The sequence below is a fragment of the Wolffia australiana genome, chromosome 7 (genome assembly GCF_029677425.1).
Source record: "Wolffia australiana isolate 7733 chromosome 7, ASM2967742v1".
NCBI lineage: Eukaryota > Viridiplantae > Streptophyta > Magnoliopsida > Alismatales > Araceae > Wolffia > Wolffia australiana.
In genome coordinates this window covers 4,862,501-4,886,129 of record NC_135841.1, presented here as the reverse complement: position 1 = coordinate 4,886,129, position 23,629 = coordinate 4,862,501, and the positions used below count along the sequence as shown (strand labels likewise).

Here is a 23,629-nt window from a genome sequence, read left to right as displayed (position 1 = left end):
TTGGTTAATTTATTGAGTTCAAAGATGCATGTCCCTTGCCTGCTCCTCTTTTGAGGCCTCCCACACATGTCCTCTTTTGGGCACATGTCAAATACTGTCTGACCCGTCTTTGGTGTTTCCATTAATATGTTCTGGTTGGGAACAACCAATTACCAAACAATTCCGACCATGAGTTTTGAGCTGCGAGCGGACGGAAACTGTAATGGAGCCAGGGACAGCGGAGGCGGCAGACTCCACGACGCACAGCATTACTGAGAGGAGAGAGGGTAGGGCACCAACACCAGCGGCGATGCTGACAGAGGAGAGAGGGTAGAACAGCGAGGGACAGGTGCAGTGACGGAGCCAGGGACCGCTGCAGCAGTGGCCTTGCCGATGCACAGTGCGGGCTTTCGCAGCGAGGGGGGCCGACAGAGAATCGTCACCATCGGGAGCACAGCGGGACGGCGAGATAATGGGACTGCGGCGGTGATAGGATCGTTGAAGATAACAAGGGGGGATCACCATCGAGTGGCAAGGGGTTCAGTGGCCATTGCGGGCAGTGGAGAGCAGTCACATGCGGCCAGGGTGAGCCGCTGGATTGGGACTTCATGTGGGCTTCAATGAGGATAAGAAACTTCCCGACACAATGACTTACATATTTCTTAGAGTCCCTTAAACTGCGTTGTCATCACATTTCTCATCATATAGACTTATAATGGCATTCAACAGTATGATAATGATTGCCTATGCATTTTAAATAACTAGGACTTCATTTGAACTGATTTTCTTGAAACTCCAAAATATTAGTTTTTTTTTGTTTATGGACTGTTTACATCTTTAACTCTCAAGGGGCAAAAAATTTCATTTCATTTCGGACTATTCATACTCGTCTTCACTGGCAGGTATGCTGAAAAAGAAAATGATACTTGGGTTAAGGCACTGTTGAAAGACTTTACGGTTGAAGCTGGTTCAGGTCTTATTGTCATTGATCCCACTGATTTTTCTGGGGGATACTCCTCTACAAAAAACAAGACAAGTATATCAATTAATTTAAGTGATCTATACGTCCATCTTTCATTAAGTGTTGCCTCTCTTCTAATCCAATTGGAAAAGCAAGCTATTGAAGCATTCCAATTTGGCAATGAAAGCATACTGGCTATGTGTACTAACTTTAAGCGTTTATGGGTCTCCCAGAGAGGTGTGTCCTATGAAATTATGCCAGAATTTGAATTTTCTTTTATTTCTTCATGGATATAATTAATATAGCAATCTATGTGGAATGATCTATTGGTTCTATTTAAGACAATGTTATGTGCCGTTACTAACAGGAAATGGCTTTGGTTTCAATCTGACATTTTGGAGGCCCCAGGCTACTTCAAACTTCGCTATTCTTGGAGACTGTGTGACATCTAGGTAAATTATAAATGAATTGAACATTATTTTTCATGTGTCGTTTATTTCATTTTTCGTATATTGTATCCGGAAATGTCGTTCCTTCAGGTTTAGTGATTGAATGGAAATTGGCAGAGATCTTTCTCTCATATCAAATGTTACTACCCTGGGATGGTACATTCCCAATGGAGAGAGCGGGAGAGAGGGAGGAGTTGACTGTGGCCATGTGCAGGGAAAGAGTTTTTATTAAGGCTGAGGGAGGGAGTAAGAGGGTCTTGTTGCCAGTCTGCATTGTTCTGTGGGTTGGGGAGGGGGGAGGAGCAGAGATTACGAAAATGTCGCTTATGAGCAGAAATAGCAGAGATGTCAAAGATACCAATTGATACCTTGGTATAATGTGTGAGGCCAGGTGAATATCTCCAAGAATTTAATCTTTTAAGAGTCAATTGCCAAGTCTCCATCTCCTGGAGAAGAAGACATGATCAGAGAAGAACAGGGACCAAGTAAACTACCATGTAATGGTAAACACCCAGATTGACAACAGTTTCTGAGGCGAGCTTCTCCTAAATTGCCTAATTTCCATTCTTTCCTTTACTTTTAAATATCATTGCGTGTGTGTCACTAAGTCAAATGTGTAGGGGGCTTACACCGTGATTGGAAACCACTATGATCCCTAAAGAAACCAAGAACTGAAAGAGCCTCAACCTCATAAGAGTGATTTAGGGTGTACTACATGGTACTTGAAGTGGGAAGGAGAGAGAGTCCAAAATGGACCCATGTTAGTTGGCAACTACATAGAAATAGAGGAGAGAAAAGAATGGATATTATCCACTCCCAGCTTGCAACACAACTCTTGAAAGCGCAAGGCAGATAGACCTTTGGTGAAAATATCAGCTTGCTGATGAGCTGAAGGAATGTATAGAGTGCAGAGTTGTCCAGACTCCAGCTTTAACTTTTACATGTTTAGTGCGGTTGTGTTGCACTGGATCATGGGATATGCTAATAGCAGACTTTTTGTCTGTTTCTAGGTTTTTCCATTGTCTTGGCTGTCTAATAATGGGTTCTTTTTTGGAAGTTTCATATGTTGATGATTCTTAGGGTGTTCCTGGGATTTCTTTCTATTTTGTAATTTCCACTTAGTCAATTTCTCCGGAAATAGTCCTCTGTTATAGTATTTGATTTTTTTTCTCCTCTATCATGTGATTTTGTGACTGATAGATAAGTGTCATGACTTTCATTTTTCTCCAGGCCTGAACCTCCATCACAGGTTGTGATGGCTGTTGGCAATGCATATGGCCGAGTACGAAAGCCTGTTGGATTTAAGATCATTTGTTCATTGTCTGATATTCAAAATTGGAATCAAGAGTCTGAAGTTGATGCAGATAATCAGTGTTTCTTGTGGATGCCTATTGCGCCACCTGGGTACACGGCAATGGGATGTGTTGCACATCCTGGAAATGGCCCCCCACCGAATAATGTTGTTCATTGCATTCGTTCTGATCTTGTGTCATGTACTTCGTTTTCAGACTGTATTCTCAGTGTTGAGTCCAACCAGAGGTACATAATATCAACTCTAGCGTATCTGAAGCCATATTATTTGCAATCTAGTTTTTAATCTCTTTTGTTTCTATCTTAAAGTGTATGCTTTTGAGATTTTCAGGGATCTCTCAGGATTCAGCATATGGAGAGTTGACAATTCTGTTGGTTCATTCTATGCTCATTCCTCTAAAAACTTCCCTGGAGAGACAAAATGTTTTGATTTTCATCAGTCTCTTCTCAGCTACTCGAGTGGGCAAATGATTTCTAAGTCTATGTCCAAGGACTCACCTGGTCATGGCGGCACACATGATAATATTTCCTACGGTAAGTCCTCCGGCTGGGATATTATGAGGTCAATATCAAACTCTAGTCGTCATTCTATATCCACCCCACATTTTGAAAGAATCTGGTGGGATAAGATCTCAGAATCTGTTCAACCTATCTCTATCTGGCGACCGATGCCACGCCCAGGCTTCTCTGGTCTTGGGGATTGCATTGTTGAAGGGTATGGAAGTCCATCATATATCAAGGATGTTTTCATGGATATAAGGCATTATGTATTAATAACCATATTTCGAATTCCAGGTTGGAGCCACCAGCTTTTGGGGTATTGTTTAAATGTGATAACTCGGAGTTGTCTGTTAGACCTATTCAATTCAATTATGTTGCTTGCGTTCGTAAAGGCTCCGATGAATTGTCCGTTTGGTTCCCTGTTGCACCACCTGGATATGTGTCAATGGGTTGTGTGATTACAAAACTTAATCAGCCTCCCAAAAAAGAGATAGTATGTTGTCCAAGGATGGATCTGGTTAAACAGACAGATGTCTCAGATATTCCTATCTTCAGATCTTTGAGTCCCAAGGGGTCTAGCAGCTGGAGTGTCTGGAAAGTTGAAAATCAGGTCTGCTTTGGAAACAAGGGCTTCCCTTTTCTTAACTATGGCATCTGGATGACTCATAGTCATATTTTCTTTTTTCAAATAATTTGTTATGTATCTTCAAATAATTAGCCGAAGAGGAGGAAATTAATTTTTGTGCGGTTTCAGGCCTGCACTTTCCTTGCGAGATCTGATATGAAAAAACCATCAAATCGTTTGGCATACAGTATTGAGGATTCTGTGAAGCTTAAAACTCGTGAGAACATTAGTCTTGAGATGAAGCAGGGGTGCTTTTCTCTATCGGTGCTTGACAGTTTGCAACAAATGGTGAAGATTTGCATCAAAGGCTCATTTATATTTGCTCTTGGATGTAACTGCTACATTTAAACTGTGCTCTTTTCCTTTTCAGTCGGCACCACTTTTGGATCTGACAATTAAAAATATCAATCTTGCGACACATGGACGGCCAGATTCATTGAGTGCTACATTGATTTGCTCTATTGCAGCTTCTGCATTTAACAGACAGGTAGAAGCCTGGGAGCCCCTTGTTGAACCATTCGATGGGATATTCAAGTGAGTTTTTCTTCCCCATTCTTTGTTCTAAAAATGGTTCCTTCTCATGGGCTCATCAAACCCCTTTTTTAGTTCTGTGATAAAGATAATTTTAATAGTTATTAACCTATTCATAATTAATTCAACAAGGTTGGAAACCTTAACTGTAAGCGAACAACCTCTTCCACGACTTGGGAAACGTTTGCGAGTTTCAACAACCACAGCTGTGAATGCCAATATTAGTGCTGCAAATCTTGAAACAATATCTGCATTGATCTTGTCTTGGAAAGGACAAATGGCTCGTGAAGAAAAAAGTTGTCAAAAAAGCAGCGTGAGTTACTGTGATTTGGAAAACCAAATATGTTTGAAGTATTTTCTATTTCTTTCTAACTGATTCATGATGATTATAGGAGCCAAATGTGCATTCCAGCGCCCCCAGTGGTCTGATAGTTTCTGCACTTGAAGAAGATGATTCTCATAAAGTGATTGTTGAGAATAAGTTAGGGTGTGGCATTTATATACGGAATGGGGATCCTAGTCCAGAAAACATTCGGTTGCTAGAAAACAATGAACAAGCATCAGTAACGATTCCTCCTCCCAGGTTCACAAACCAGTTTAATGCTGCTGATATGTCAAGAAGAATTCGGCATTACGTTGCTATTAGGATACTTGAAGCCAGGGTATATTATTGAATCTCAAAGATGTTGGCCAAAGCTTTAGGATTTATTATCAATGACATTGTCCTTTATTTCAGGGGTTACCAATACAAGATGATGGCAACATTCATGAATTTTTTTGTGCGCTGCGCTTGGTGCTTGAGGTTGGCTGTAATGATAAATCTAGAATATTTCCCCAGAGTGCAAGAACCCGCGTTAGAAGGGTGGTATCTCTTGATAATATTGGAAACAGAAAAGTGAAATGGAATGAGGTGTTTATTTTTGAGGTTCCCGAGATGGTATGTATCAGTTCCATTGTATTTTTATGGTGGTGTCATTTTACATTTTATTTAATATTTTCAGTTAGTTATCTTCTCAATTGATAATACTTCTATGCAAGTAAGCGATAACATTCTATCATGCAGGAGCTCATATTCCACAACGAGTCTCATCCTGGAAAGCCATTTAAAAAAACCACTAATGTGGTCAGCTTTGGGCCATACATCGACCTGCTCAATACCAGATCTCTTATGATTTGTCTTTCTTTCACTCAGTGGCCCAACTTATGAATCATTCATAAGTAGGTCACTTATTTAAGTGGTATATAAACCACACTTCACTTGTAATGCAACTTGACTTTTTTTGGCAAACCCTGAGCGCTCAGTGGCTTTTATGCGGAGGCTGGAGCTCCAACTCCTCGCGTAGTATCAGAGCCTATCCTCTGGTTGGTGCTGTCCACTCAGAACTTCTTCTAGGCATCAACCAGTGTTTTTTTCTGGAATATGGGCTTCCTGACAGTCATATCACACCAGATATGCACTGCTCGTGGATGATTCATTATAGCTTGTCTTTTCTTAAAGTGAAAATTATGGTAAGGGTGGCAGTTGAGGGGACCCATAACTGGCAGGAAGACGATGTGGTGGTCGAGCTTGTGCTCTGGAGGCAACCCTTTGGATGAGGTTAAGACTCTAGGGAATTGCTCCATGAGCACGGAGAGAGGTGGTAGTGATCTAGATGCAGGTGTTAGCCTGCTTGATGGAAAGATGTATATCACATTTAAAGTACCCAGAGCAGGATCTAAGTGTTGGTGGGATTACATATGGGTAGAGTTGGGATGCCCTTCGAACGTGTGCCACACCCCATCAACCTGAAATTTAAGGAGAAAGAGATCGCGCCTGAGTCCAGCTCAGAGTACATGTCCAACGGCACCCCAAGAAGACTTCCAAGCTGAAGCCCTGCACAGGAAGGAAGGTGGCAACAGCAGTATATTTGCATCCTGGGTGCAGCCCTTTGAAGGTGTGTTGTTTGCGTAGTGGATCTTATACGCATTGATGGCACTGACTGGAACCTCCAACTCATAGGTCAGGTGATGTATGATGAAATTAGTTGTGCCGCACATGTCGATCAAGAAGTGTATCAGACAACCCCGGATCTGCCTTGGATTCGGAGGGCGGGATGGGGGGTGGCACCCGAAGGCGTAAGGAGTTCTCTGTGGAAGTTCAGCTGGGCATCCGATGGCCTCATGTCATGGGAAGAATGAAAACATCGTCGTCGGTGTCTGACTCGTCTGTGTCTGGGTATAATATGACAATGTGGATGCTCAAATCCTTGGACAACAATGGGTAGGCAAAAATTTCTTATTGCATTGAAAAGAAAGACCTTGGACTTTTTGTTGGAGAAATTCAGCTGTTTTCAAGTGAAGATGTTGGGCCAATAGCAGTAAATCACAAATGGCCATTGAATTGTGCTAAGGGACACTAGAAGGTCCCAGCGGTGGGATCCTATGATATTGGAATAATCGGCCACCTCAGCGCTCGTTTTGGTCGCCCATGTCATAGAGGGTGGCTTCAGCCTCAAATGGCACAATCGGTGCGGTCCATGGTGGATTGGGGATGGGAGTGATTGACGTTGTCTCACAATGCAGGGCAAAGTGCGGCGTGCATCACCTTGTCGTCGGCCACATCAAGAAGATACCCGACAAACTCCATGAAGGCGGTCACCAGCTTATCTACTGATCCCATCTGCTGCAGGTGGAACAGATAACAGTAAGCATCTTTGCGATTGAGATCAAATCAACAACTGGTATTTGAAGTGGTTTCAGGCCTAGAAGTCGGTGAGATTGTGAATGTAACAGAACCATGTCGATGCCTTCCCATCTAGGCAGAGACAAAAGGATCTAAAGGCATTCAGGGTCATCGGTGGGGATTCATGGTGTGGTTGTCAAGTATTGGTCAACACATTGTAACTAACGGTCTAGGTCACACTCTGCAAAGATGGACAGCTCAGCTGTGCAGTGGCAGGTGTGTGGGCAGTCCGTGTAGGGAGGCTGTCAGTGGAGAGGATACGCATGAAGGGGACACAAGGGGCAAGCATTTCCTTGGAGTCAAACTTCCCCTTGTCTTCATCAGGATTACACGACGTGCCATCGGTGGCCCTGTTGTGGCTGGGCAACACTGGCGGAAAGCATCTAGGTGAATGGAGACCCACTACTCTGGGGGGCGTGGGGGTGGCATCATTGGGCAGGCTCCTCCTGTATCAGGGATGGCTAGTCTGTGCATGGAGAACTATTCCATAAGGGCCCTCGTTGGGTGCTACGCTGGTGGGCTGCAGCCTTGTCGGTAGAGAGGAGAGGCAGCCTAATTAACAGGCCATTGAAGTGGAACGCAGCTGTTCAGCGGCATCCATGGAGAGGGGAGTTGACCTAGTGAACGAACCATGCTAAGGTGGGCCATGAAGAGCCCCGAGGTTGGTTGGGTTTCCCGCCCATCTCCCCTATTCATGTTTCAGCCTGTTGGTAGGCCCAGTCTGCCCCATCTTGTTAGGATTGGGAGAAGGATCTGACCAGGCTAGGGCCACATAGTGGCAGTGGACATTGTCCTCCAATACTGGTGTGGTACTGGTAGCATCAAGGGAGGAAGCTGATACAAACCTTGGTCTAGGTTCGTATCGGGAGGTGAGTAGAGGGCGAGGCGAGGTAGAAATTCTCGAGGTAGGAGAGTCAAAACGGGAATGATAGGAGAAATCGAACAGAGGAGGCAGGGATCGACCAGGGACAAGCCGCCTGATGACGCGATGAAGGATTGACAATCGCGGGGACGAGGATCGTCGGAGTCTACAAGGGAACTGAACGGCAGAGGTAAGGACCAGATTGAAGGAGAGCCGGCTGAAGATCCGGTGAGACGATCAGAGGGATAGAGGATCGTTGGACGATCAAGGGGACGGGACCGAGATAGGAAGGATCGAAATAGTGAGCCAAGGGCCGTTCTTACCTTAATTCTAGACTGCCCTCCTCACGGGAGGGCTACACATACTTTTAAGAAAAGGAAGCAACCTACCCTAAACATGGGATGACTAAAGTGCCTTTAGTGGGCTAAAATGCCTAAGATATCCTTGGGGGTACAGGATCGTATCAGAAGCTGCCTATTGTCCTCTAAGTCTGTGACAACCTTCGAGATGGTGGCAATTACTAATGCAAGAGGTGGAGCAGGACTTGTCACTAATGCAGTGTGCTGGGTTCAAGCTGTCCGTGAAACCCTTATGGTGGTTGCCAATTTGTGTCACAATGGCAAGCTAAGCATCCTGATGCGATAGTAGTATTCTGGTGAGCCGATGGTGGGGTTCAGCATCTTGTTGAGAAGATACATAGGAGTCGTCCATGACAGAAGTGTTAATCTTATATCATTCAATGCAACAGAAATACTTTGCAAGTTGAACATTTCAAGCCTAGAGAAACATGAGGGAGAGAAAGATCTCGGAGAGAAGAGAGGTTCCCGGGGATGGAGAGGAGAAACGTGAATGATGAGAGGTTGATGAATTGCTGATAATGGTCTTTGCTCTTCAAGGGGACAGGCTCGTGCTTGTAGCGCGCAAGAGGAGAGAATTACAACCAGTAAAGAGGGAATGAGATACAGTCCAAATGCTTTAGCACTAGACCGATGGGAGAGGTTTCTTCAAGACGCAGTGTTAGTGGGCTGGGCCGATGGTTTGGGCACACGTGAGACATGGCCTTTCCTCAGTGAAAATACCCAATGTCCTAACATAATAGAAGGTGGCATGGAAAGCCTTCGAGTACCTCTGTGCATTTGGGCAAAGGCAAAAACAGTTCTTCAGTTAACCAGGATGCTTATTGTCATCATTCCATGAGTAAATATAAAAGAAGGAATAATGAGTGTGATAAAAAATAAGGAAGTTGGAAGAGGTTGATAGAAGATCAAGAACCCGGCAGGCCTAAGCAGAGATCTAGAATGTGAGAAGATATTGTGTGGCTCAAGATCTTGACAAGACAAGACAAAAGGTCTACATATCTGAAAAGGGATTCTGCAAATTCTAGCAGAAAGAAGAATCTGTCAGAGGATTCTGCAAGTTTTATGGGTCTCTAGGTTCTTTTCTGCAGATATTGTCATCTTCTAGAAGGATCTCCTCTTGGGCAACCACATGATAATGGGCCTAGTGCTAAATCAATCAACTACCAATACAGTACGTGTACTGGAGCGGAAGCTTCTTGGCTCTGTAAAAGGAGACCTCTAGTGGTAAAAGGCGCACATTGGGCATTTGGCTGGGATTTTTGGAATGGGAGGTGTCTAGAGCTCGTGGCTCCATTTGGCTAGAGAACATGAAGACGCATTTTTGATCTGGAATTCTCTATTTATCTTAGATGGTTCAGTGACCAAAAGGTAGTAGATCCCGAGAATGAGCATTGCTAAGAGTCTCTGTTAGGATACCGGCACGATGATTTAGATATCGGCAATATTACCCCTCTGAATAATCGTTGCAGAATGATGAAAATAGCAAATGAACTATATCCACTGGAATGTATCACACGGCGATAACACTAACAGTCGTTCCACCGAGAAAGGAGATATTCCAAGATCAGTAGGAGAGCAACACTAAGGAACGAATTACATTGATGAAGGTCTCAGCGATAAACCAAATAAGGAGAGAGAGATCTGCGGGGAGATGAGAGGAGGAGAGACTGTCGTCCAAATCGGCGCCAACAGCCTGCGATAGAAGAATCTCCCGTCGCCTTGCACTCGTCGTAACAACTTCTCGATGCCTTTCCCCAACTCGCCCTTTACTCTTATATTGATTCTTCTAGTCTTCCCACTCTTATTCTGTTATTCCCACGTGTCGTCAGTTCTCACGTGCGGGATCGTCCTCCCTCCTTTGCTTTTTTTGGTAAGTTCTTTTTTTTTTTTTTTTTTTTTAAAGGAAAAGGGTCACCCAGGCAAGGCTGGTGCCCTCGTTGCCATTAGACAATGACCGAAAAACATACAAGACACCCGGCTTATAGCCCTTGGTGCCAAGAGTTTGCCAGCCTCACGTCATGTTGAATAGCCATGACTGAGGGGGAGAGGCCCCTGAAAATTACATCGTTTCTGTGGAGCCAAATAGCCCAAAATATGGCAAAAAGCTTTTGCCATTCCGCTTCACATTGGTAGACGCCGGCCCGGAGCGATGTCCAGAAAGCCGTCTCGGAGCTAGGGTCCACTCGAGCACATCCCTCCACTGCCCATGTCTCCCGGGCCATGGGGCATTCGAAAAAAAGATGGGAGTAGTCCTCGATGCCCCCCTCGCATAAAACGCAGTTGTTGCCTTCCTCTGGATGAATGCCTTATTTTGGTAAGTTCTGATTCGTTGCTTATCATTACTTTGTAAATGTTTCTTTCAAGATTTTTGTTATTAATTTGGTTGGTACTATATCACATACCAAAGGCTAATTGGATTACCGATTTATCTGAACCATACCCAGCCTGACATTGGGTTTTCAGTCCACTTTTTAAAGTGGTATTTTAAACTGCACATCATGTGTAACGTAACTTGACTTGTCTTCTCGTATACCCTTTTCCTATGGCAGCCTCTAGAAAGCTCCAACTCATGAAAGTTTTATGTTGTGGGCATCTTCATTTCATGTTATCTCTAAGAACTTCATTTCATTTCTTAGTATGTCTACAAAATCCTTTCAGAAGGATATATTTCTTTCTCATCATATTTTCGACATTGATCTGCTTTCTCTTTATGAGAAGCTATTGCCTTCATCATCATTGATTGGTTGATAATAAATATAAATTCAGAATGGTTCTTGTAATTTTTCAGAGCAAGGCCACTGTAGAAATGGAAGTTACAAATCTTGGTGCACGAGCAGGGAAAGGTATTTGTTGTGTTTTCTAATTGGTATTATTTTTTAAAAATTAGAGGCAACTCATATTATTCCTTGTGTTTTAATGAAAACTTTTCATTTAGTTCCCATGATGAAGTTTTTACTTAAAAGTCTTAGACTCCAGGACAAAGATAAAAAGGATTTGTAAGGTTTTCACCACTTTTTATATAATTTATGAAACAGAGATATATGAAAATTGGTTTGTAGTTTGATATGATCCGGTTTCAAGAGCGTGATTGATCCACCCTTCTAACAGGATTCCAACAACACTGATTTTTTTAAGAAAACCACCCAGAACAGTGGTCAACCTGATGCTACTAAATTATAAAGAGCTGTGCAATCCATATAAAAATGACCAAAATGGTCTTCCATTCACCTCCCTCCAAACCAAAAAAATATCAGCACTGTAACGTCATGAATGTCATTCTCCACAGAAGACGTCCTCCCATGAATACCACCTTGTTATGATGCAGCCATATCGCCCAGAGCACGGCAAGGGGTCTCCCCAATCCAGCTTGCTCCTGTATCTACTGTCACTGAGGCCCAAATTGCCTCATCAGAGGATGCATTCATCCCCCACATCTGCTACGAGGCCCATACTTCCTAAGCAAATGTGAGATTTGAAGAACAGGTGGGAGCAGTCTTCATCGTCCCTGGCATACATAGGACGCTCTATGGAAGCTGTCAGGACCCATCTTTTGCGCGACACTCGTGTAACCAGTCATCACCACCTCAACGACCAGCTGAAGAACCTCACCTTGAGAGGGATATTTTGTTCCATCAACATGGGGCATGTGTTGCTAATTGTCGGGTCCTCTTTTACTTCCCCAATGATCTTCATATAGGCATCATTTACAAAAAAATGTGTCCTCACTTGACGGGCTGAGATATAGGAGGATCTTTTGCATCCACATCAGCTCCTCAAACTGTGGCTCCGATAAGGCCCCTGCCAGGGTTGGGGTCCAAGTGTTCTTGCCTCCCCAGAAGAACCTTTTCATCAATTCTTCCAAGTGTTTTTCTACACATGTTGGCATCTTAAGGACCGAGAGATAGAATACTGGGATTGCTGAGAGCGCCGGTCTCAAAAGTACTAGTTGATCCCTTTTTTATAGCACTTTGTTCTGCCATCCCTCCAATTTCCTCTCCATGTGGAGTGCTGTGTTTGCCCATGTAGGACTTGTCGGACCAGCCCAAGAGCTTCTCAGGGCAGGGAGGCCCAGCACCCCCATTGCTGGTTGTGCCCTGCACGTGATGGACTTCCCACCTCGAAAAGCTCAAGGGGTGGGTCAGGTCGAACAACCCCTTGACCCGCGTCAAAGGCCCATTGGGGTTGGCCAGACGAGGTGATCGCACCTCACCCATAGCTGGCATGGAGGGTTGCAATGACGGCGCTGGTGGCGTGGACGGTGGCCACGCTAGAGAAGTGGGCAGCGGTGGCGCTGGAGGCATGAGTGAAGGCTATGGTGGCAAGGGTGGGGGCATGGATCCCAACAGCAACGCAGAGGCCATACAGTAATCAGGTTGGTGGCGACAGATGCCAGCCTCGTAGTCGTCAAATATCGAATCAGGCACAATGAGGTCAGCCGCTAGGGATGACACTGCATTCTGGAAGGATATCCCTGACGGCAGCCACGGCAGCGGCAACAGATGGAGATCAGATGGTGAGTCCTGCATGACGAGATCACTGACCGGGTGACTCTGTATGGAGATCAGATGCCCGCGGTGCTGGCAACTGCTACAGGTTTGCCTGTGGGGGCGTGATAAGGTTCAAGATCGAACCAAACTGAATTTGATTTCAACAACAAAATATGTCCAAGATAGTGATAAGAAATCCAATGAATGTAGAATACGACGAGAGAATGATCAGAACAGAATATCGGTGATCGAGACGACTCCCCCTCCGGTGGAGTTCCTTCTCAAACTCGGGCGTCTCCTCCAATCAGGAAGAGCTCCTCCCTCCAGGCGGTCGACAGCGTGTCTCCCTCCGCTCTGGCCTTGTACCGATTTAAAAATCGTTGGGCGCTTCAAGAAATGTCCAAAAACTACCTACCTGTCTGTCGACCCCTTTGTGTTTATAAGGCAAAGGGGTCACGGAGGCCCCAGGTTCATATCGACTGGTCAACAGTGCGTTGACCAGGCATTCTCTTCTTCTTTCTTTGATATTTCCGTGAGTAGAACTTATCAGGGCGGCACCATTGCTGAGGTCACAAGTTCACGCATTGCTCAATTTGGAGTTTTCAGTCACAAGTTGTTGACAGATTTGATCCCTTCGAAACTGTAGCTGCTGCAGTGACAGGGGGAATCTCAATAAAGTCATTGATCTTTAAGGTAAAACTTCATATTGGATAACTGTGGGAGTCAAACAAAAAAGCCAAGTCATGGAAAGTTAAAAAGCGGAAAATTATAGGTTAACCTTTAAGGGTGCTGAAGAACTTGCTCAAGAGAAACTTAAAACTAAATTTACAATTCCTAGTAACTTTATAAGTTATTCCGGAATTCTTTCCTTATCAATAGGAGCATTTTAAATGGTGCTATCATCGTTTTATTTCTATTAAATGCAAAATGAAAAAAAGCTTGTGACTGGTGGGAAGTTCATACGTACTGAAAAGGTTAATATTTTGAAACGAAAAGAAGGGGAGAATCAGCAGAGTGGATGTTGCTAAGAGAGGGTTTCAGTAGATTGAGCATTGACAGAGAGGTTGGACCATGGTGTAGTAGATGTCCGATACAATCTTCTACCCCCGAGGGTATCTTAGGCATTTTAGCCCACTAGGGGCACTTTAGTCATCTCATATTTAGGGTAGATTGCTTCCTTTTCTTATAAATATGTGAAGCCCTACCTTGAGGGCAGTCAAGACTTAAGGTAAGATTGGCCTCTTGGTTCACTATCTCAATTCTCCTTGTCTTGGTCCTGTCCCCTTGACTGTCCAACGATCCCCTATCCATGTGATCCACTCACCGGATCTTTAGCCGCCTTGTCCCTGGTCGACCCCTACCCCCTCTGTTCGACCCCTCTTATCATTCCCATTTTGACTCTCCTACCCCGGGAACTTCTACCTGGCCTTAGCCACTACTAATCTCCCGATACGAACCTAGATCGAGGTTCCTATCAATGCCACCATCAGATCATGATTCACAACATTGTTGGACATGGCCAAGGAAGCAAACTAACCAAATATTTTTGTCTGCCTCCAATGAGGAGGCTACATCATAGAAGGGAAAAGGATAAAAATTCCATTGGTGGGCTTAAATGATTGAGTGGAAGTGTATCAGGAGTCAGTCCGAAATATTGCACGGGGTTTGATGCCGAAATATTGCACGGGGTATTTGTATTATCACATCAACCATTATTTCTTATTATAGCTTTGCTTACCATAAAAATAAGGTCATGTCAAATTGACATAGTATAAGCTGATCACTATCACAGAGGCAAAGGTGGTTCTGTGGGTATTTGTTAATTTGTTACTCATCAAATCAAAGAAAATGTTTAGTAATAAAGTTATCGACTAAGATGGGACGTTGGAGTTGTGCCTCTGCTGCAATTTATGTGAATCTTCACTAAAAAATGTGCATTCCATCTCTTGGGTTATACAGGAGAGATTGTTGGTGGGTTGTCAGTTCCAGTAGGAAATGGTTGTAATACACTTAAACGTGTCACTTCCTTAAAAATGCTTCAAAATGTGGACACAATTCAGAACTTCTCCTCGTATCCCCTTAAAAACAAGGTGCGCACAGTCATCTTTATTTGCATTTTATTTTCAAACATGTTTCTATACAACTAAATAGAATGCTCATCATTTTTCAGCTTCCTGGACAGAACATGGATGGCGGGACCCTCTCAATGGCAACTGCATTGTTTGAAAGAAATAGAGATGCAATGTTTCGAGCAGAGACAGGAGATACAATCATCAGTGATAGAGGTTCTAGCTTCTCGATTGGGCTTGACAGTAATGGACCATGGGAGAATTTTGGGGCACTATTTCCAGTAGGAGTCATTCCCAAATCGATTAACAACAAGAAATTTGCTGTCGAAGTTTCCATCAAGAATGGAAGAAAACACACAATACTGAGGCCCCTTGCATTGGTTGTCAATGACACAAATATAAAGTTGGAAGTATCTACATTTCATACAGTGGCTCTTCAAAGCCAACCATGTGGCAGCAGAACCAGAGAAACAACAGAGACCGAGGAAATCTTTGAGAATCAATTTTACAGCCCTGAATCAGGATGGAATAGCAAGTGGGATGTCCCTGGAAACAGTTATGTGAACCGGCGGTCAAATAACGACTTCTCCTTCTCTTCAAAAGTAAGCTTTTAATCCTTTTTTTCTCATGTTTGTGATCCATTTCTGCTTTATACTAGGTTTTTATGCATCTATCTCTGCAAAGGCTGATCTTGCCATCACTCTCTCTGTAGTTGTGTCTTCAGTATTGTGTTTCTCATTCTAGAGGACTGTATGGTCCGTGAAAAAAAAGCATTTAAAATATCAATCTTCTCCTCTTAAGTGTAGTTATTTTTCTCTGTAGAGGTTGATCTTGCCTTGAAACTCATGCCCTCTTTCTCAGTGCATCTCTCTGCATTGGTATGTGCAACCTGTCATCTCTCACTCTCTCTAGAAGAATGTATTTCAGTCAAAAAAGAAACTTTAATCCTTCAAATTTCAATTTTTTTGTTTTTAGTCTTTATTCTTTTTTCTCATGGCCATGATGCCTTTCTACGTCTCTGTGTTTTATTTTTCATCGAAAAGATACCATCTCTGGTAAGGTTAATATTATCTTGAATTTTATTGTCTTTCTCTTCACTGGATCTCTCTCTTTTGTTATCATCAGCCTTCCATATCTCTCTGTCGAGGACAGAATGTTCAGTCAAAAAAGAAACTTAAATCCTTTCAAAGATAAATATTTTTTCTACTTCTTTTAATCTTTTGTTTATTCATAATGAGGTTTAATGATATTTCCCAGGATTTCTTTGAGCCTCCTCTATCACCAGGCTGGGGATGGACATCCCCATGGACAATTGAGAAACATCATTTTGGAGATGGAGAGGGATGGGTATATGCCTCTGACTTACAAAGCCTAAAATGGCCTCCAGCTTCTTCATCTTCTTCTTCTGAGAAATCTCTAGATTTTGTGAGGCGAAGGCGTTGGGTGCGTAAAAAGCAAAGAACTCAGCCTGCTGACAACCTGAGAAATGTATTCGCTATGTTGACGTCAGGATCCTCAGCCATTTTACCATGGTCTAGCATGCAGCGTGATTCTGACCTTTGTCTACAGGTCCGCCCTTTTTCTGAAAACACTGAAATCGAGTACGACTGGGGTTTGACTGTCAATTCAGCTTCTGGGTCTTACACTCGCAATGAACAGCCCTCCACAGAGAGGAATTCTTTTTTCCGACAGAGCAGCACACGATGTAAGAATATTTCATTGGGGTCTTCAGGTTTGAAATTGGATCAGCTAGAGAAGAAAGATTTTTTTATGTGTTGTCAAACTATTTCAAGCCATGGGCAAAATTTCTGGCTAAGTATTGGGGCAGACGCATCTATTCTTCACACAGATCTCAACTGTCCAGTGTACGACTGGAAAATATCCATCAATGCTCCGTTAAAGATTGAGAATAAGCTTCCGTATAATGCTGATTATACTGTATGGGAGAAAACTGTGTCGGGAGGTAGAGTGGAAAGACATCGGGGTGTTTTACCAGCATTGAGCTCTGAATCAATCTACACTGCAGATCTGAGGAGGCCAGTCTATCTCACTCTGTTTATTCAAGGTGGTTGGGCCTTGGAAAAGGTATCCATTTATCTGTTTTCAGATTCGTAGATGCTATTTTATGTGATAATCCACATGACTCCTGAAATTAATTGTCCTCAGGATGCTATTTTGATTATGGACATCTCAGCTGTTGAATACCCTTCGTCCTTTTGGATTTTTCACCAGGAAAGTAGAAGGTGGGACTTCTCCTTGGTTCCTCCTTCCATTTCTTTGCTTCCAAGGGTATTTAAGTCGTTACAGATAGGCTTAGCCACAAAACATGTCACAGACCACCAAATAATATTCAAGTTAGCTGTCACCTGGTAATCAGGGAATTCAAATAGTTCGCCAATCCAATATCATTCATGTCATCTACTTTTAAAGTTAAGTCTTTTTCTGTATATCACTGATAATTTGTGTTTCCAAGTGATTGAATCTTCTTTAATTGATGCAAAGAGCACAATGCTTTGGTCAGGGAGATTCTTTATTGCTTCTTAAGATTATGTTTTCATGTTTTTTCCACCATTCAGCATTATTAATGTATGTTATGGATGTCAGTTGATGGTTCATTGATGGTATCGCTAAGGTCAACCAGTGTCCATATTGTCGTCTACATCAACTGTCCATAAATTTAAGAAAATAATTTGTGCCAACGTCATCTTCATTGTCAACTTGGCAGGTTGACATTGACAATGACGTTGACATATTTCCAACATAATTCTACTAAGTTGATTTCTTCAAATAAAATAATTTTACTAAGTTGAAGACAGATGTTGACAGACAGTGTCAACCATCTGTGGCACCCCATCATCGTCATCATCAACGCCAATGTCAACTTTCAACAACTCTGTCAATGTAATTGTAATCACCCTAATATTCATGAACCTCAGTGTAATGGTCAACATAAACAATGATGAGTTTCAAAATCGAATTCCACCTACAATTGTGGCTTATATAGCTTGCTTAGATTTTGTGTATGAAATTCTCTATAAAGTTTCCAATTCTGAGGCCCTGAACTTCATAATTTAAATGAATCTACTTGTGCAGGAGATTGCGGGTGAACATTGAACGTGACACTGGAGCAGCCAATGCTGCCACAAAAATTGTTAGATTTTTCACTCCATATTGGATAAGCAATGATACAAATCTGCAGCTCACATATCAAGTGACCGAAATTGAGCCATTTGGAAATCTTGAGTCAGAACTAGTTTCTGTGACGAAACCCTCTAAAATTTCCGGGATGTCCCAAAGACAAAGCTCAAAGGTTGTTGACAACATCGTTTCTTTGCCGACCACTGCTCAAAGAAGGGACTGCCCAATTTTTGAGATGATTGAAGATCATGGACAAGGATTTGTGATGCTTTCTCCACAGGATTATCTCCTTCGCAGTGGGATTTTGTCTTTTTCTTCTCGAAGTGAGGCAATTCAGTCTCAACGAATTGGTATTGGAGTTGCAGTTCATGGCTCTGAATATTTTTCACGGGCTGTATCTCTGACAGAACTTGAAAACAAGGTATGGCATGTTTATAGAATTAAGAAGAAAATTTTCTCGTTACTTTATTTCATGGATCTGCCATTCCATGCAAAATATTTATGAGATGCTAATGACAGGGCAGGGTCGATATCAGGGCATTTACTCCAAATAAAACTTATTACAAGCTGTCGGCATTCATCACCATGGCATCAGACAGAACAAAGGTGCACTTGCTGATCATTCTGTGAAATTTGAGATGTACGGAAGGCCTCCATATAAGTTGTATTACTTTTTGCCTCGGATGAAACAACCTCAAACAAGGGTTCTATTTCTGAGATAGTTTAAGTTGGTTATTTAAAAAAAAAATTACAAGTGGGCTGTGTTGAAAAATCTCTTGTGCAGGAAAAGGACACAGATTGTTTGTGGATGATCTTATATGAGTCGGCTTTTGGTAGTCCGTTCTTTTGAAACTCTGCCATTGGCTTTTCCATTCAGTACTTTGAGATCATCCTGATACGCTCTTCCAGAGTATATCCCTGCTGAACATAGTTAATGAACGAAATAATGTCTTGAGCGAAGGAAAATCAAGCGGATATTATTCAGAATTTGACAACAGAAAAGTGATCGTCCAAAGAACTTAGGAAGAGAATAGAATAATCAACTGAAGAAATACAGAGATAGAAGGTTGGATCAACACTGGTGCTTTCAGGAATCTCATCTAAAAGGAGGAAGAGGTTTTTTTTGCGCTCTTCCTCCTTTATGATCAAAGTCAAATCTTTAAAGTCTTGAACAGGTGCTTTGACCGAACAGTTTGGGTCTTATTTTAGACCTCGGCATCCTGTCTTTTTCTTGGATGAGACGACAAGTGCAACCTCCATTCCCCCAGCAACTCTCTTCTCATGAAGAAGGATGAGGCAAGCACTTGTATGTAAGATAGGTCCATGTTGGGACCCTATCAAATTATTCTAGAAAACAAAAAATGAGATTATTTTTTCCAGCATTCTCCTTAATGTAGCGTCAGTGACCATTCAACAAAAAATCTGAGCTTCTGAGCCTATTTGCTGTCGTATTCAGTTGAGGTTATAAGTGGAATGAAAACTAACTTCTTTCAATTTATATTCTTATTTGAGAAACTTTGGTACTCTGATTGTTATGCTGAGATATGGATCAGTTCTGACATTCAAATGTTCAGGTTGTTCGTTTTCAGCCCCAAATAGTATTCATCAACAGGACTGGACAAAATATTGCATTGAAGCAGTGCAGGTCTGAATGCGAAGAATTGATTCACCCATCAGGTCATCCAAAAATTCTCGAGTGGTGCACTTGTCCCGGAGCTGAATTTTTGATGGTAATGATTTACTTTTCCTCTCTATTACTGCTCGGTGATCCATCCTTTACCTCAGTCTGTCCATGTCCCTTAATTTGTCAGGTTCACTTGGATGGGTACGACTGGAGTTCACCATTTTCTTTGGAGAATGAAGGTGTCATATGTCTAGTCCTTAAAAAAAATAAAGGAGATGAAAGCATAAAGCTACGGGTAGAAGTACGAGCGGGAACAGAGGGTTCAACCTTTGAAGTTCTTTTCCGTCTTGGCTCTACATTCTTTAGTCCATACAGGTTTTTTTTCTTCTTTCCTTTATTTTTTTTATTTTTTATTTTTTATTTTTTATTTTTTATTTTTTATTTTTTATTTTTTATTTTTTATTTTTTATTTTTTATTTTTTATTTTTTATTTTTTATTTTTTATTTTTTATTTTTATTTTTATTTTTTATTTTTTATTTTTATTTTTTATTTCTTATTTCTTATTTCTTATTTCTTATTTCTTATTTCTTATTTCTTATTTCTTATTTCTTATTTCTTATTTCTTATTTCTTATTTCTTACTTCTTACTTCTTACTTCTTACTTCTTACTTCTTACTTCTTACTTCTTACTTCTTACTTCTTACTTCTTACTTCTTACTTCTTACTTCTTACTTCTTACTTCTTACTTCTTACTTCTTACTTCTTACTTCTTACTTCTTACTTCTTCTTACTTCTTACTTCTTACTTCTTACTTCTTACTTCTTACTTCTTACTTCTTACTTCTTACTTCTTACTTCTTACTTCTTACTTCTTACTTCTTACTTCTTACTTCTTACTTCTTACTTCTTACTTCTTACTTCTTACTTCTTACTTCTTACTTCTTACTTCTTTCTTCTTTCTTCTTTCTTCTTTCTTCTTTCTTCTTTCTTCTTTCTTCTTTCTTCTTTCTTCTTTCTTCTTTCTTCTTTCTTCTTTCTTCTTTCTTCTTTCTTCTTTCTTCTTTCTTCTTTCTTCTTTCTTCTTTCTTCTTTCTTCTTTCTTCTTTCTTCTTTCTTCTTTCTTCTTTCTTCTTTCTTCTTTCTTCTTTCTTCTTTCTTCTTTCTTCTTTCTTCTTTCTTCTTTCTTCTTTCTTCTTTCTTCTTTCTTCTTTCTTCTTTCTTCTTTCTTCTTTCTTCTTTCTTCTTTCTTCTTTCTTCTTTCTTCTTTCTTCTTTCTTCTTTCTTATTTCTTATTTCTTATTTCTTATTTCTTATTTCTTATTTCTTATTTCTTATTTCTTATTTCTTATTTCTTATTTCTTATTTCTTATTTCTTATTTCTTATTTCTTATTTCTTATTTCTTATTTCTTATTTCTTATTTCTTATTTCTTATTTCTTATTTCTTATTTCTTATTTCTTCTTTCTTATTTCTTATTTCTTATTTCTTATTTCTTATTTCTTATTTCTTATTTCTTATTTCTTATTTCTTATTTCTTATTTCTTATTTCTTATTTCTTATTTCTTATTTCTTATTTCTTATTTCTTATTTCTTATTTCTTATTTCTTATTTCTTATTTCTTATTTCTTATTTCTTATTTCTTATTTCTTATTTTTGTATTTTTGTATTTCTTATTTTTGTATTTTTTTTATTTTTTTATTTTTGTATTTTGTATTTTTTTATTTTTGTATTTTTTTATTTTTTATTTTTTTGTATTTTGTATTTTTTGTATTTTTTATTTTTTATTTTTGTATTTTTTTATTTTTTATTTTTTTTATTTTTTCCATTTGTTAATTTTCCCTTTTTCTCCTTTTTCCTTTTTTTATTTTTAAAATTTTTCTTTTCCCCTTTTTTCATTTTCCATTTTTCTCTTTTGTTAATTCCTTTTTTTCTTTTTCTCCTTTTTCATGATAATACCATGGTTTTTTATCGTCTTCTATTTTTTAGTTTCCATGTTATTTTATGATATTATTTTTTCATTTTCCTTTTTTTTAATTTTGGTTTTTTTTTTCCATTCTCTAAACAAGGTTAATGAGTAACTTTCTCGTCACGTTATTTTATCTGTTATATTTTCTCTTACATTCAAATCTGACGCAGGATTGAAAACCGTTCCATGTTCCTGCCACTAAGAATTCGCCAGGTAGATGGGTCAGCAGACTCTTGGAGTTCTCTTCCTCCAAACACTGCCATCTCATTTTACTGGGAAGACCTTGGCAGACAACGACAGTTGGAACTCTTGATTGACGGAAGTGACCCATCCAACTCTGAAAAGATCAGTATTGACAAATTAATTGATCATCAACCCCTGCAGATCTCAAGTGGTCGCGTTAGACCTCTGCGTCTATCAGTTGTGAAAGAAGGAAAAATATTCGCCTGCAAAATTAGTGATTGGATGCCAGGCGATGAGGAGAAGATATCCGACTCTGGAAACACAGAGCTGATTCCTTTATCTTCCATCTCTGAGAGAGAACTTCAAGTTTCTTTGGAGCTTGCAGACTTTGGACTGTCGATTATTGACCATACACCAGAGGAAATTATTTATTTATCAATCCACCATCTTTTATTTTCATACTCTAATGGTTTGGGATCAGGAGTTAGTAGGTATGGCTGATTTTAGTTCATCAAATTTAAATCTTGGTAGTTATTAAACATCATTTTCTCCATTTGTAAAAATCCATGTATTTCTATGGGGACAGGTTTAAGTTGCAAGTATGTGGCATCCAGGTAGATAATCAACTGCCCTTCACACCTATGCCAGTCTTGCTAAGAATGCAGAGGATTGAGGATCATCTGAATCATGTTCTAAAATTTTCTGTGAGCAAACAAGCCAGCGGATCTATTGACTTATCTGTCTACCCTTACATTGGTTTTCAGGTACTGGAATACACTTTCCTTTCTAGCTGTTTGTAATTGAATGTTCATTGTTGTTTTTAATCTATTCCCAAACCAGGGACCGGTAAACTCTGTATTTTTGGTCAACATTCATGAACCGATAATTTGGCGGCTTCATGAAATGTTCCAGAAATCTAAATTCGGCAGCATGGGGGGATCCCAAACTAATGATGTTCCTGTAGACCCCACAGTAAAAATTGGGTAAGGATCACAAAGCAATATTTTCCCCTCCTTTGCAAACAATTTCCTCTTTGAAATCTTAGCATCTTGAGCATTTTTCTGTTGCAGACTCCTTAATATTTCGGAAGTGAGGTTCCGGGTGTCCATGGGCATGTCGCCTGCCCAAAGGCCACACGGCGTTCTAGGCTTCTGGTCATCTCTGATGACTGCCCTGGGAAACACTGAACATATGCCTGTGAGTAAAACCATAAAATTATTACTATCCTTATTAGGGCTCTGCATCAACAACGATGAGGATAATGACAAATCATCATTGCCATCAGGTTTCTTGGAGCCTTTATCCCCATTGTCCCTGACATATAGCCGTTGATGATGAAATTACATCGTCATCGTCATCCAGCTTCAGTTGTGGTCATCATCATATAAAAAAGTGATCCAGTTTTATCATTGGCATCCAGTTTCAAGGCCTGTCACTGCCATCTATCTCTAGTCATGCATGAAGGACAAGAAGATGATGAAAACTACAACACATCATCATTATAGGTCTCCAAAAGCCAATATTATCATCGTCATCCCTGACATCCAATTGTGTACTATCATCAGACGGTTTTCTATAGACATCATTCATTGCCATTATCATCATCAGCCATTGGCATCCATCTTAGGATAGAGCATTTAATCACGTCATTCTGATCATCATTTTGGAATCCAAAGCCCATCATTGTCATTATACTTCATCCAACCCTAATCTATGCTTCATTTTTTATGAATCATTCTTATAATATATGTTTCCCTCGATTAATTTTTTTCATTTAAGGTGCGCATAAACCGGAGATTTTACGAAGATATCAGCATGCGCCAGAGTGCCCTCATTACCTCTGCTGTCTCGAGCATTCAGAAG

The 23,629-nt window shown here is 40.8% G+C and overlaps 1 protein-coding gene across 2 annotated transcripts in view; it reads left to right on the top strand.

Annotated features, from left to right (window-relative positions):
* The window catches only part of LOC144705219 (calcium-dependent lipid-binding family protein), an 89,321-nt gene that overhangs the window by 62,546 nt on the left and 3,146 nt on the right, over positions 1 to 23,629 (top strand). For both annotated transcript variants that reach the window (XM_078577801.1, XM_078577802.1), the window contains 24 exons: positions 882 to 1,177; positions 1,308 to 1,392; positions 2,620 to 2,928; positions 3,032 to 3,415; positions 3,496 to 3,811; positions 3,956 to 4,114; positions 4,197 to 4,360; positions 4,490 to 4,670; positions 4,750 to 5,019; positions 5,094 to 5,294; positions 11,089 to 11,143; positions 14,747 to 14,877; positions 14,958 to 15,458; positions 16,114 to 16,941; positions 17,023 to 17,099; positions 17,950 to 18,415; positions 18,514 to 18,600; positions 19,569 to 19,724; positions 19,806 to 19,993; positions 21,754 to 22,257; positions 22,353 to 22,530; positions 22,607 to 22,749; positions 22,837 to 22,963; positions 23,546 to 23,629. The exon at positions 23,546 to 23,629 is cut by the window's right edge and continues 138 nt beyond it. In XM_078577801.1, coding sequence (XP_078433927.1) covers positions 882 to 1,177; positions 1,308 to 1,392; positions 2,620 to 2,928; positions 3,032 to 3,415; positions 3,496 to 3,811; positions 3,956 to 4,114; positions 4,197 to 4,360; positions 4,490 to 4,670; positions 4,750 to 5,019; positions 5,094 to 5,294; positions 11,089 to 11,143; positions 14,747 to 14,877; positions 14,958 to 15,458; positions 16,114 to 16,941; positions 17,023 to 17,099; positions 17,950 to 18,415; positions 18,514 to 18,600; positions 19,569 to 19,724; positions 19,806 to 19,993; positions 21,754 to 22,257; positions 22,353 to 22,530; positions 22,607 to 22,749; positions 22,837 to 22,963; positions 23,546 to 23,629 — 5,890 coding nt within the window. The remainder of the gene's footprint in view (positions 1 to 881; positions 1,178 to 1,307; positions 1,393 to 2,619; positions 2,929 to 3,031; positions 3,416 to 3,495; positions 3,812 to 3,955; positions 4,115 to 4,196; positions 4,361 to 4,489; positions 4,671 to 4,749; positions 5,020 to 5,093; positions 5,295 to 11,088; positions 11,144 to 14,746; positions 14,878 to 14,957; positions 15,459 to 16,113; positions 16,942 to 17,022; positions 17,100 to 17,949; positions 18,416 to 18,513; positions 18,601 to 19,568; positions 19,725 to 19,805; positions 19,994 to 21,753; positions 22,258 to 22,352; positions 22,531 to 22,606; positions 22,750 to 22,836; positions 22,964 to 23,545) is intronic.